The 14,949-nt window shown below is 45.6% G+C and overlaps 1 protein-coding gene across 4 annotated transcripts in view; it reads left to right on the top strand.

Annotated features, from left to right (window-relative positions):
- Nucleotides 1-2,544: 2,544 nt before the first annotated feature.
- The window catches only part of AJAP1 (adherens junctions associated protein 1), a 125,813-nt gene continuing 113,408 nt past the window's right edge, over nt 2,545-14,949 (top strand). For all 4 annotated transcript variants that reach the window (XM_050931777.1, XM_050931778.1, XM_050931779.1 and 1 more), the window contains exon 1: nt 2,545-2,671. In XM_050931777.1, the coding sequence (XP_050787734.1) occupies nt 2,643-2,671 (29 nt within the window). In that variant the 5' untranslated portion in view covers nt 2,545-2,642. The remainder of the gene's footprint in view (nt 2,672-14,949) is intronic.

Here is a 14,949-nt window from a genome sequence, read left to right as displayed (position 1 = left end):
CTCGCTCCTAACCAGCCCCTTCGTCCACTGGGGACCAGGTGGGAAACTTCCACTCCTCCACAAGCCTCCCAGTTGCCATGGAAACACTATCACGCGCTCCAATCCCAGCCCTCCCTAGCTCCTGAACAGCTAAAGGGAGGCTGATTGAAAGGAGCCGGTGTCGGCACAGACCTCGGGATAAACTGTCAGGCAGTGCAATCGCCCTCCCCGTGTCCTGCCTTGTAATCCCGCACAGCATAACCCCCTAGGCCCTGCAACCCGCCCCGTCACATATACACTGCAATCCCCCATGCATCCCTATGTAGTGCAACCCCGCCGCATTCCCCTATGCACCCCTAGTACTGCAACCCCCCCAGATGCGCTGCAATCCCCCATGCACCCCAGTAGTGCAACCCCCATATGCCCTGCAATCTCCTATGCACCCCCAGTACTGCAACCCCCCAGATGCACTCCAATCCCCTAAGTACCCTTAGTACTGCAACCCCCAGACACCCTGCAATCCCCTAAGTACCTTTAGTACTGCAACCCCCAGACACCCTGCAATCCCCTAAGTACCCCTAGTACTGCAACCCCCAGACACCCTGCAATCCCCTAAGTACCCCTAGTACTGCAACCCCCAGACACCCTGCAATCCCCTAAGTACCCCTAGTACTGCAACCTCCAGACACCCTGCAATCCCCTAAGTACCCTTAGTACTGCAACCCCCAGACACCCTGCAATCCCCTAAGTACCCTTAGTACTGCAACCCAGAGACACCCTGCAATCCCCTAAGTACCCCTAGTACTGCAACCCCCAGACACCCTGCAATCCCCTAAGTACCCTTAGTACTGCAACCCCCAGACATCCTGCAATCCCCTAAGTACCCCTAGTACTGCAACCCCCAGACACCCTGCAATCCCCTAAGTACCCCTAGTACTGCAACCCCCAGACACCCTGCAATCCCCTAAGTACCCCTAGTACTGCAACCCCCAGACACCCTGCAATCCCCTAAGTACCCTTAGTACTGCAACCCCCAGACATCCTGCAATCCCCTAAGTACCCCTAGTACTGCAACCCCCAGACACCCTGCAATCCCCTAAGTACCCCTAGTACTGCAACCCCCAGACACCCTGCAATCCCCTAAGTACCCCTAGTACTGCAACCCCCAGACATCCTGAAATCCCCTAAGTACCCCTAGTACTGCAACCCACAGACACCCTGCAATCCCCTAAGTACCCTTAGTACTGCAACCCCCAGACACCCTGCAATCCCCTAAGTACCCTTAGTACTGCAACCCCCAGACACTCTGCAATCCCCTAAGTACCCCTAGTACTGCAACCCCCAGACACCCTGCAATCCCCTAAGTACCCCTAGTACTGCAACCCCCAGACACCCTGCAATCCCCTAAGTACCCCTAGTACTGCAACCCCCAGACACCCTGCAATCCCCTAAGTACCCCTAGTACTGCAACCCCCTAAGTACCCCTAGTACTGCAACCCCCAGACATCCTGAAATCCCCTAAGTACCCCTAGTACTGCAACCCACAGACACCCTGCAATCCCCTAAGTACCCTTAGTACTGCAACCCCCAGACACCCTGCAATCCCCTAAGTACCCCTAGTACTGCAACCCCCTAAGTACCCCTAGTACTGCAACCCCCAGACATCCTGAAATCCCCTAAGTACCCCTAGTACTGCAACCCACAGACACCCTGCAATCCCCTAAGTACCCTTAGTACTGCAACCCCCAGACACCCTGCAATCCCCTAAGTACCCTTAGTACTGCAACCCCCAGACACCCTGCAATCCCCTACGCAACCCCCTCTCCCACACCCCCCACACCACTGCACACCCACGCCCTACACTGCACTGCATATCCGTGCCAGTCCTCGCCCCCCGCGCACTCGGTGTCCCCCCAGTGCAAGGCCCCGGGCACACCCCGAGGCGGAGCGGCGCAGACCCTAACGCAGCTCGCCCCCGAGGCCGGGTGGGTGTCGCTGGGGGCGGCGGGGTCCTGCTGCTAACGGGGTTCAGCATCCTCCGGCGGGGGGAGGGGGCGAGTGACGTCAGCCGGGGCTGGCCCAGGCGGACTTGGGACCCGCTGCCCGGGAGGCGGGCGGTGCAGAGCGGCCGGGGGAGCGCGCGGGCTGCACCGAGACCCTCCCGCCTGCCCCGGCAGCTCCGCGGCCCTGCGAGCCCCGCCCCCCATGGGCTAGGCGCCTGGCGAGCCCGTCCGCCGGCCGGCAGCGCCGGGCGCCCGCGAGCCCAGAGGCGGCTCGCTGCACATGGGGCTGGCTGGTGCCAGCGCTTCGGAGAGCGAGCTGACAGCCCGGGCAGGAGAGCTCTGCCCCGGTCTCTCCGGCTAGACGCCTCCCCGCTCTCCGCTGCTCGCCGGCAGGAGCCGGGGGCGCATCACCCGAGCGGGGCTCGCCCGCCGTCCCGCCTGCCCCGGGGGTGAGGCTCCGCAGGGATGTCTTGGTGCCCAGCCGCCGCCACGCGTCCAGCCCGCTGAGCGGGCTGCGAGCTGCCATGGAGCACTCCCCCCTGTAGCCTGCCTTGCCAGCCGCCGCCGACAGCCCTGGCTGGGAACCTGTTGTGGAACCTCGGGGCGGCACAAATGGCTGGGGAGATGAAGATCTGATCCTAAAATATTTGAAACGTGACAATGTGGATAAAACAGCTTTTAGCAATCAGGTAAGCGGCTCGAGGGCACCTTCCCCCCCCGCCCCCCGGTTGATTTTTGATTCTCCTGAGTTTGTGTAGCTGGGTGCCTGGGATCGCATTTTTAGACATTTGTTCCGGTAGCTGGCGTGGATTGTACAAGATGAAATGACCTTTTGCTTCCTCCGTTTAGTTTCGCCAGGCTAAGGTCTGTAGGGCACTTTCTCTTGCGGAGTGCTGGTGAATCGATACATGGTAGAGAAATCGGTTTAGCTAAGGATTAGACCTGACACTGCCAACCATGGTCAGTAGTTACTTTTCAGCCGAAGTGTTGATCTGGTTTGCCCTATCATTGGAACTTTAGTAGGACCAGATTCCTGTACTGGGGGATTGAGTATGAACATGCAATGGTATGTGGAACCAGTGTATTTCAATCTATGCATCCCTGTCATTATATAGTTCTACATAGGCGCGCTCCACGCACCAAGAAAATACCTTCTCCAAGCACGTTGAGGATGTCCTTACAAAAGTATGCGTATACACAGAGATATAAAAACATAGAGGTTTTATCAACATGCTGATGGCTGCAGCGATACTGGCTGAAAAACTGCACTCGGTTAATGCGTGTGTCTGTATAACTATCTGTTTGTAAATAACCATGTCTGTATATACACATGAATATACTGCATAGGTTGTACAGATGTGTAGGCAACAGTCTGTAAGTACACATGGAAGCATATATACAGACATCTTTGTTTGATATATTTTTGTATTTGTATGTTTAATTAGAAGGAAACAGTGGATGAATAGAGCTGTATAATAAAATAACTCTAGCATGTAAGTATCTCCCTGTGCATCATCTTTTAAGAAGGGAAGAAGAAAACAATTCTCTCTCTTGCCTCTAAAGTGATCCGGTGAAATAAATCATTGGGATTCAGATATTAAGCTGATAAAAGGATTTCTGCATATAGGTATGCAGTATTTACACACATCTATAAATCACAAGTGCTGATGAACATCAGACATGCTAAGGATAAGTGGTACCAGCTGTATTGAAGGCTTAACTTCTGTGTGCAAGTATTTGTGTTCCTTGGAGAGTGAACGTTTTGATACTCTCTGTAGAGTGGTGGGGGGAAACTGTGAAAGCAAAAGTGTTTTTCTTATGTCTCTCCACTGGGATGCACTCTAGACTCTTGCTTTGGACAGAGAAAGAAAGGAAAAGGAACCAGATTTTATGAGCAAGCTCCCACCTCCGCTAAAATCTTTCCAAATCCAGTGAATGATGATGGAGATTCATTGCAAAGCTATGTGACTCAAGTGTCTGTTTTGGTGTGTGTGTGTGTGTGTGTGTGTGCATTAACCGTTATTCTCAGACTGATATATGTATAAGTCTGAGAGCAGTGGTTAATAGCACACTCTTTATAATGCAGAAGTAAAATCCTAATCTTGTAAAATACTCCAGGAAGTTTCTATGGAAGAGTAGACGTCAGTTGGTTTATTGTATCAAGATAGTATTAACCTGATGTAGAATTATGTGGGAGTTTTCCTGTCACTTTGGAAGGACGTAAGGTGCAGTGTTGCAGTGAACATTCCAATGAGCATATCTGGCAACATTTAGCAAATCTGTTTCACTGAACTGTACTAAATAAAGGCCTTTTCACACAGATTGTACTTTCACAAAGGAGAAAAAAAAGCAGCTGTGATGGGCCTTTTAAAGAGTTAAATAATGAACTTGCTGAGGTTGGATTTGAGTTGAGTGTGAATCCAGACGAGGGTGAATCTAGACGGCTTGTCTACTTTCAGAGAAGTACTCATACAGACCCTGCCTAGTCTTTGTTCCAGACAAAATGGAAATGCTCATTCAATCTCACTGATCCTCTGTCAAATTTAGTGTCTAATTTGCTCAGTGCTTGCCTTCTGCCCCTTGTTTTCTATGAACTCTTGAAGCAGTAATCAGAAAACTTGCAATGCTTCCAGGTGAAAGGTATGATATGATTACTGCTGGTAGGAAAGGAGGTAAGTCGACAGACAAACAGATGGGCGCAAGTTTTAGATTAATCAAGAACTACAATTCAAGGGGAACAGAATCTAAGTGTTACGTAACACATTTCTATTACTGCTGCAAAGTCATCTGGCTGAAGTTTTGTTCTTACTATGATGCTGCATAGAGGAAGCAAAAGCATAATTCTTTCTGCTGCTGTTTGAATAATTAAAAGAATCATTATTTTTCTTTACATTCATTGTGCTTTAGTGGGGTTAAATTTAAAGTGGCAATATAGAAAAAATGACCAGTGAAGAATATTACGTTGCTCTATGATTCCCAGCAAGACAGCGTAAGTGAAATTAAAGAGGGTTGTACTATGATTTTGGTCAAATAGGTAAGGTAGAGTTTAAGTCACAGAAATAAGCTGCTTGGAAGAATGTTGTTAAGGTGTATGTTTTTATTTTCCTGGTGAGACAGTCACATAGCCTCTTCTAGTCTCTTGCTGTAGGGAGCTGTGGGTCCAGGTGTCTGCTGGACAGAGTTCTCTGCTCATTCCAGCTTGCTGCCCTTTGCATGATGGTTTGCTTTGCTGTATAGCACCAGTACAAAATACTTATAAAATTGTGCTACGCAGCTGTCACCCTGCAATTGAAAACTGGGGGAGCGGGGCTGTGAGGCTGCTGAAATGGACAGGTTGAGATGAAGGTAATGAACAATCCTAACCTAGCAGGGGTATTGATAAAATGAGACAAGAGGTCTTTTCCATCACTTAGTCACTGTGTGTCTGTAGCACAGTCCTGGTCTCATTAGGAACGGGTTTTTTTTTTGTTGATGATGAGCTTTGAGCCTGGAGAGGCCAACAAAGTAGGCAATGTGGACTGAATTTTGAGGGAGCTGTGTTTAGGATATCAGAGACCTTAAACATCTGATCCAAAGCCCTTTGATGCTAATGGGGGCTTTCCCACTGACTTGACTGGGTTTGGAACCAGGCCCTAAGAGAGAGAACTGCCCACTGACTTTTAATCAAGCTCTCACTTAAGCTCTGGAGTATGGAGAGGTTTTATTGTTTGTTTATTTTTATATATTTTATATTATTTTCCCCGAGCTCTGTTTCTTACCATGAGGTTACTATATACACAGCCACCCACTATATCTGGGGTGGTGACAGCCACGTGATTAATTCAAGAGCCAGGTGCCCAATAAATGTGTCATGCACCTTTGACTGCATCCCCTGCCCTCTGCCCACAAGTCTGTCTTCCTGCACCTATTGTAATATCCCAGCCCTTCAAGCATCTTCAGGCTGTCACAATCAATCAGTGAGGGAGATGCAGTTTAGTAGCAAGGATGAGGTCTTTAATTTGTCTGTGATATTCAAATTGTGTCCACAATGACCCTATGGAATTACTGCTCGGTCAAGTGTGAAAGATATTTTTCATCGCTTCTCCCAACTTGAATTGACTAGAAGGTGAAGGAAAAAGTGAAGTAGGCAGGGTTGTGGTGTCATGCTGGAATTTGCAGAAGACAATACTCATGGAAACATCGCAGACCTCTGTTCTTCAGTGCTTAAGCCTTAAACTGTAAACAGGAAAGCCCTGGCTATTACTTCCCTCTCCTGATCACTTTAGAGATTCCTTTGTTATTCCTCTGGAGTCCCACACACATTTCCATCTCCTCGGAACTGTAGTCCCCGCTTGGCCTTATCAGCTCTCTCTCTCTCTCCCTCTGTTTTATTTTTAATAAGAGATAACAAGTAACTTTACTCCTAACCTTTTCTGCTGCTGTAGCCTTTCTCCCCAGCTTCCACTTCAACTCTAATTATGTTCAGGCTTTATTTCTGACCTTTCCTCTGTAATTTTTCTCATTTTCCTTGAAGAGCCACTAGGGAAGCAACATCAAAAAAAGGGAAAGATTCTTCCAGCTCCCAGCTCGCCCCAGTACTTTCTCCCCCTCTAGGCCCTGATGACTCAGAGGGATGTTTCTCTGGTCCCCCAGTAAACTGGTATCTCCTGCTCCAAGGGCAAAGCTGCAGTGTCTGTAGCTGCAGTTGTCAGCCTGGAGACCAGTTGTGCTCCTAAAGCAAGTAGGAGCAAAACTGACTCCTAGACTTTTAACTCTAGTTTATCTTCAGTTCTAGCTTCTCCATTTTTTAAAATGGGAACTTTCCACTTCCAAAATTCTTCTGGGCAGAGAGAGTGAGTGATCCTCAAGAAACTCAACCTCTTTTAACAATTTTCTCATTTCCTCCCAGCCACTGAGAGCTTCCATTAATAGTTGTTATCCTGACCAGCTCTGCAACTACCCTGATCCATCCCATCCCACTCAGAGACATGATCTATAGTGCCATGTCCAGAAATGTGATTGTACTATGGTAAATTGGACTGCAGTTATGTATATATAAATCCAACAAAATTGGAATTTCACATATTAGCTCTTTTTTCTTTTAGCTGTAGCTGTGAACGTTCCTTCTTTGGGTGGAAATGGGATATTTTAAATAATATTGCATAGTCTTTACAGCATTTTCAGATCAAAACCTGTTGGTTGTATAAATAAACATGTTGCTTGCAGTTTCCCTTTGGTTATGTAAAACAAGTCACTAAAAGCATATAACCTGGCATATTTGTGTTGCGATAACTTTATGGGCACTATAGTTGGTGCTGAAACAAAAAGTTAATGTGCATTTCTCACATCAAGTTCACATAGATTCAGCCAGCCATCAAAGATGGGAACCTTGCATTCTCAGTGCTCGTGTGAATACCGAATAGTGGGAGTTAATGGTTTCCACTAAAGAGGTTTTCACTTCTAGTAAATCCATGCCGTGTCTGAGTCCCAGTAAGCTGTTGCTGGATGGATTGATTGCCACAGAAATTCATCTAGTGTAAGTAAGTATGATAGTTATCAGCTACAATAATACTTGAATAAACTGCACTTTTATGCAGCAGTTCATACCTTGTAACAGGCAGCAATTTCACAGATGAGAAAAAGGGAGATGTGCTGATATTAACACCCCTCTTCCCGATGGTATGAATAATTGTTGTAATAATATTGGGATCATCACAGTATTGCCTTTTATTATGTGTATTCAACAGAGCGATAGCTGGGAAGCTGGCTGAGTCATTGAACAGGAACCTCATCCTGCAGAGGCTTTGAAGGCTTTTATTCTGGAGCGCCTGCTCCCTGGGCTGAGAGCGCCTAGGAGCTTCGTAGAGATTGTACCTTATGTTCTCCAGGGAGGGGTCCAGCTTGCATTTCTCTCCTATGCCCGAACCATGGAGCAGCAATGATTTCTGCATTAGACATGCTGAGTGCTATCCTAAAATGCTGGCCCTAGAAAGGCTACTTGCCAGTCCAACGTTCGCTTACACAATAACCCACTGATTCCTAGATTTCCCCAAGCCGTCTTTTGGAAGAGTGCACTGTAGCTCATCTGTATCCATAAAAATGATATCTTGGATTGTTGTATGGATAAATGTGATGTTAGAATGATCAACTGGCTGCCCATCAGCTCTGGGCTTTTGCACAGTACTGTTTCAGTTTGCCTTATATAACAGTCATATGTTTAAACTAAGTCATTGCTAAATTTTCTTCAAAGGGTAACGTGCAAGCAGAGTCTAAACGGCTGTAAAGATTAGCTCGGAAAGCTGATGGTATGCCTGATCTCAATTTTTCTGTTTGAAGTCTGGCCCAAGAGGCCTCACTGTGACCCAGTGCGTTTATGTATGTATACAAGCAGTGGAGAGACACGAGCCGAGCTGCCTCACTCAGCAGCTTTATAGGGTATATGTGGCCTCTCTGGGCATGTCTGAGATGCATTATGAAAATATGCTTACACCTTTAAATAGAGCTGATAGGAGACTGACTAGGAGGAAATATTAAGGGAATTAAATATGCACAGCCTGGAAGAATGGAAGACACGGTTCTAGTGTGCAGGTATCATACAGAGCGGAGGAAAGCATTACTGTAATTAGTTAGGAGTGATGATAAACAGTTTATAGTAAAGCAAAGGGAAGGGATAGCTCAGTGGTTTGAGCAATGGCCTATTAAACCCAGGGTTGTGAGTTCAATCCTTGTGGGGGCCATTTAGGAAATGAGGGTAAAAATCTGTCTGGGGATTGGTCCTGCTTTGAGCAGGGGGTTGGACTAGATACCTCCTGATGTCCCTACCAACCCTAATATTAAAAAGAAAAAAAAAAGCCCAGTCCAGTTTGGATACTATAGAAAGAACTCCTTCTGCCCTGCCCCCTCCACAAAACAAACTGTCTTGCCCAGAACCAACCCAGGGAATGGATCCACAATCTAAGATAGGTGGTGGAATTCAGACACCTCAATATCTCCAAGTCCCAGCTTGGCAAGCACCTCTTGGGTCCTTAAACTGGGTGCTGACACTCAAAGAAACCTGGTGGGAATGGAGGAGGAAGGCTTTTTCTTGTTTTTCCTTTGGACTTGCCAAAGATGGGACCTGGCCCTAAACATCCAGTACTGCACACTAAATAGTCCCAGAGATGAACATCTCCCATTTTATGCATGGTGACACAGAGAGATCATGGCTAAGATTTTCAAAAGTGACCAGTGGTTTTGGGTGCCCAGTGAAGCCTGATTTGTCTGAAAGTGCTGAGTTCCTGGTTACTGCACTAAAGACGTTACCAGTTATAAATAGCTATAAGACAAACATCTGAACCCAACTGTCCCTTTAAAGAAAAAGAACAGCAATGCATATTTCTTTTGACTTTCATTTTATTTTGACCTCTGCTATAGAGCTTGATGGTTACAACTGACATTTCTTTTGATAGGAATACACTTAATTTAATTTTGCTCTGAAAGATGTTGATGGAATTTGGACTACTGAGAGGTTTAAACTCAATCTCTGTTGCCTGAACTTAACTGTGGGAGATTTACCCACCTTTATCCTTCAAGATTAATTTTAGTTTTAGGGGGATTCTTTCTGAATTGATATTTTGCCTGGCATTGAATCTCTACTACTTTCCAGCTTTTATCAATTTCTTCTCGCGTCTCAGCATCTGCACTAGTCAATTCTGCATTAAAACCTGCCTCCGAGCATTTTCTTGGAATGGCTTTAAGCTGGTTAGTACATCTCTATTAAGAGATATGTGCTCAGACACTATGGCGATGGGTGGCACTGTAAAATCCTAAGATAGATAGATAGATAGATAGATCATGAACTAGAAAATAATAGACATTCTTCTTCCTGCAGAATGTATTCAATAATTCTGGGAAATATTTTAATTAAACAATACAGAGAAAGGGCTGTGTGGTTTTAGTATTACAGGCCCTCTAGGAATGAACTGTTTTCAAGCAGACTCTGCAGTTCATCTCTGACCCAACAACATAAACATCTCAGTTTCTCTAAGGTGCACAAGAGTATTAGAAAGCAGATCCTTTGTGATGAGGTTTACTAAGTAAAAGAGTGAAAATGAGTGATATGGAAGAAAACACAATTTATATTAGCAGCATTGGTTGCCATTACTGTCAAGTATAATTCCCAATTCTGGACCTTAGCGTCCAAAATATGGGTACTAGCATGAATTCCCCTAAGCTTAATTACCAGCTTAGATCTGATAGGCTGCCACCAATCAGGAATTTTTAGGGCCTGATACCCTCTGGTTCCCCCAAAACCTTCCCAGGGGACCCCAGGACCCAGATTCCTTGAGTCTCACAACAAAGGGAAATAAACCATTCCCTTCCCCCTCCCCTTCTTCCTCCCAGCTCCTTCCTGCCTTGGGAACACTAGGAGATCGCCTGATTCAACTTCTTGAATCACCACACCGAAAGGAGTGTTACCTTCACCCTCACCCAGAGGCAATGCAAGCTGCGTGAATATAACACAAAAAGAAAATTTATCCTTCCCTTCTCCCCACCAATTCCCTTGAACCTTAACTAGGAGACAAAAAATTAAACAGGTCTTAAAAGCAAAACTTTAATAAGAAAGAAAGAAAAAGTAAAAGGTTTATCTCTGCACTTTAGATGGTAAAAAGTTACAGGGTCTTTCAACTATAAACAATAGAAAGAAACTTTCTCCAGCAGAAACACAATTTAAGCTACTTCCAGCAAATACACATATGCAAATGAAACAAAACAAATTAAAAGACTATGACCACCTTTTCTTACTTACAATTCTGAATAGATAAGAGACTGTAGTAGGGAGATTAGCAGAAACCTGGTTGCACCTCTAGTCCCGTCCATGACCCAGAGAGAACAAAACCAAACCCCAAACCCACAAACAAAGGCTTCCCTCCATGAGATTTGAAAGTATTTTGTCTCCTGATTGGTCCTCTGGTCAGGTGTTTGCAGGTCACTGTTTTTTAACCCTTTATAGGTGAAAGAGACATTAACCCTTAGATATCTGTTTATGACAATTACACAAGGGAGCATACAAACATTTCTGAAATAAACACAATGTACAACCAAGGTGCATGGTACCCTTTAAAGAAAAGGTCTCTTTTGGCTTTCTTTCTCCTGAAGGTGATTACCCTTTGGAATTCCTGGCTCAGAGCTTCTCTGGCCTAACAGATTCCACATTACTGGAAATGAAGAAAACCCGGAAGACAGGTATCAGTGGGTGTATCGGTATAAAATGGGATTGAATATTGAGCAGTGAAGAATGATGCTATTTAATTTAATCTCATCTGTCTCTCAAGGTGTATCTAACGTACCCAGTCACCATAGTATTTGGCCACAGGGTTGAACGTGATAACTACAAAGTAGGAAAGAAATTTGCCCTCATCTCATATTAGTGAGGTGCTTGAGGTCTTTGTCTCAGCTTCCCCTGGAACACTGAGCAAAGAGTAAATATGGAGGGGGTTTAGGAGCATAAAGTCTCGGGCCCTGCCAGCAAAACTTTGGGACCTTCCTTACAGACTTCTTCTTTCATTACTCCTTCCATGGACTCGTCACCTCATACTTCAGGGTTTACCCCAGCCTCTGGCTATTAGGCGTTAGTATGAGACCTCCAAGGGGGAGATTATCCCACATCTGCCTACTGCGGTATTTCTTGCCCCTTATTCTGAAGCATACAGTACTGGCCACTGTCAGAGACAGGACTCAATGGACCTATATCTTCCCCTCAACTCCTTAGTTTTATTCCTAAATTAAACCTCCCAGTTCCCTGCCCCCAGCAGCAACCAACTGGGTCCAGCACTGACATCTGCAATTCTGCCTCAATGTTCTGGCTGTTCCCCCTTCTAACTCCAGGGAACCAGGTCTCCAGAAAACACTCTGGGAGCATCCCTTTATACTCCAAATAATAGACATCCTGCAATTTCAGGAGAGCCTCAGTCCTTCTATTCTTCTCTTTCAAAAATTATTTAAAGAGAAACCTTGGTACATAAGGAGAACATGATCTGTTGTTGCAGTGTGTGATACTGGAGGTCTGGAGAGTCACCTGAACCAAGCAGTAAGAAAAATCTTTTCTTCAAGGGTTTGAAGACTAAAATTTCATTTGGAAGGCCCCTTTCCAAGGAAAACATTTCAGAGCTAACAGGAAGGATTAGTAGATAGTGGTTGGTTTGCCTGTGATTTCCCTGTGGATTTTAATGATCTCAGGTGCTGGCTCAGGCTAGTTACTTGGTGAATTTGTAATGCTAGTTACAAGTTTCAGGATGTGTGAGTAACTATAAGGAGTAGAGAACATATGGCAAAAGAGAGTTTAAGTTCCTTCCCCAGCCAGCCCTTTCAGCCTCCTGATGTCCAAAGGTGGGATGAAGACATCAGAGGAGAACCTCAAATGCAGGGGAATTTGGAGGAGTTGGAGATTAATTTCCTTAACATTTCCTTCTATCCGTGCTCAATGATGCAGCATTTCTGAGGCCAAGCAACAACAATAAGAGGGAGAGAAACCAGGCTTGCTAGAGATGGATGCACAATTGTGCCTGAAATAATCATGATCCCAGGCAGTGGGAACATCTAAAAGAAATAGAGCCAGCTAGTATAGAGATAATGGCCTCTGCCAGAGTGATACCTCAAATCTTATCATTGCCTGCAACAGCTCAAGTGGTGAGAGGGGGAAGAGATAGTCTGTGAGATCAGGGTTCAGCTGCCTTAAGACAACACTGTTTCTCAGCACAGGGTTACCCTCCCAGCCCAGCATATAGCCTGAGAGAAATGCTTCTGAGCTTGCTTCTCTTATAACCTCTGCAGAAAGCCTATTCCAGTCCAGCTGAGCCCAGCCCCGCCCTCCCCACCTAGGCTAGGCTCTCTGACAATCAGTGAATAGAGGGCAAATACCTGAGTTAGATCTGCTGTTCAGGCCAGCAGCTGGAGGGGTCTATACACCAGGTACTAAATTCTACAGGGGTTTAAATTGGAGCTACTCCATTGATTTTTCTGGATTTACTCTGGTGTATCAGAGCAGAATCTGGCCCCTGTTACTCCCTCTCCTTCCATTGCCCATGGCAGTTATATTATTTTTTTATTTTAAGTTGTTTTGTGAATTCTAGGGCTGGTGGAAGGTGTGGAGTCACCAGGGCACAGGCAAGACTACACACTCTGCCCTGCTGTGCCTCTGACTGTGTCTGGAGAGAACCCCCCTGTAGGAGTCAGAATGGAGCTCAGTTTGCACGGCCCTTTCTGTGCTTGGCTCTCGACTCAGACTGCCAACTGGGTTCCCAGCTTTGATTCTGTTTTTGGTGCTGTTGGGATCTGTGAGGAGGCAATATCTTTTATTGGACCAACTTCTGCTGGGGAGAGAGACAAGCTTTTGAGCTGCACAGAAAGCTTGTCCATCTCACCCCACAGAAGTTAGTTCAATAAAAGATACTGCCTGTCCCACCATGTCTCTCTAATAGCCTGGGACCGACGTGGTTGCAACTACACTGCATGGGACCCAGCAGACATTTTGTGTGGACACCTGAACATCTATTGATCTCATGTATTTAGCTGGCTCCCATCACTGCAGTGTCTGAGTGCCTTGCAGTCTAATGTGTTTATTCTCACAACACGACTGTGAAGCAGAGCAGTGCTATTGTCCCCATTTTACAGATGGAGACCCTAGGCACGGAGAGACCAAGGCTCTAATCCTCAAAGGTATTTAGGCTCCTAACTTCCATTCAAATCAGTGGAGGTTAGACACCTAAATATCTTTGGGATCGGAGTCTAAATGACTTGCTCAGTGGCCCATAGGAAATTAGAACAGCAGGAAATTGTACCCAGGTGTCTGAAGTCCCAGATTAAGCCCCTAATGACTGGACTATCTTTCCTCTCTGATAATGGACAATAGATGCTGGCTTGTACTGAACTGAAGTTAGAGGATAAAAGCTACCATGTGGCTTTGCTGATCTCCCTGAGCAATGCAGCACCTACCCCCTCTTTGCTACTTATCATGAAGACATTAAACTTAGGTTAAAAAAAAAACCATCCCAACTCTGGGCATAAAGCATTTGACACTGTTCCTAGAAATGTTCATTTTCAACTTTAATCTGAAAAGTGCCCTCTCTGAAGAATTGTGGCTTATAAATAACAAAGGGAGGAATTATTTTTCAAGTCAACTAACGTGAATTTTTTTTAAAAAAAACCATGCTCTGAAGCTCTTTCTTACAAGCTGTAATTTTATGGAAATGTTATTACATCGGCAATTACATTGTATTCTTTCTTATAATAGCAGCTGGTACCTAATACATTCTGATGAGTAATACCACCAACAATTATAAATACAGTTCTCTTTTCACATAATACAGCATGTGAATTTGTGCTTGCTGCTGTAGGATTTAAATGCCATTTCTTAGTGTTTCCTCCTGTTTGGAGCCCTTGCCTACAAGATGTTTCTATAATGAAGAAGGAGGTTCTGTACACATCCAACAAGAGAAGTGTGGTGCTCAGGCAGAAAAGGGGTATGGATTGAATTTACCTCTGAGCATGTTTTTAACTGCCCACAGTACAAAATGCTGTCAGTGCAATGTATGTGTCGAAGCTGGGCAGCAAAGCCAAACACTGAAATGTTTCTCAGCCTTTAAGCTAGTGAAATCCCTATCAAACTCCAAGAGAGTTTTGCCTGAGTAATGGCTCTGTAAAAACTGATTTTAAAAGCTCAGAATCTGGCCCTGTCTGTCAGTAGTAAAGAGCCTCTTGCAAAAGGAATAAGGTTTGTGGTGGCATGGTGTGTGTGTGAGCCTGTGTTTGTGAGCTGAAGGAGCGAGTGAATGTATGTGAGCGTGCCCCAGTCAGGCAGAAATGAGCACACAAGGGAGCTTGTGCAGATGTAGCTGTGTGTGTGACAGAAGGTGTGCGTGGAGTGCGCAAGAAAGGAAGGAAGAGGGATTGTGTGTGTGTGTGAGAGAGAGAGTGGAGGGCTGAGTATGTTTGAGACACTGTAAGTAAG

This window comes from Gopherus flavomarginatus, chromosome 21, assembly GCF_025201925.1.
Source record: "Gopherus flavomarginatus isolate rGopFla2 chromosome 21, rGopFla2.mat.asm, whole genome shotgun sequence".
Lineage (NCBI taxonomy): Eukaryota > Metazoa > Chordata > Testudines > Testudinidae > Gopherus > Gopherus flavomarginatus.
This window is presented reverse-complemented; position numbering and strand designations above follow the sequence as displayed.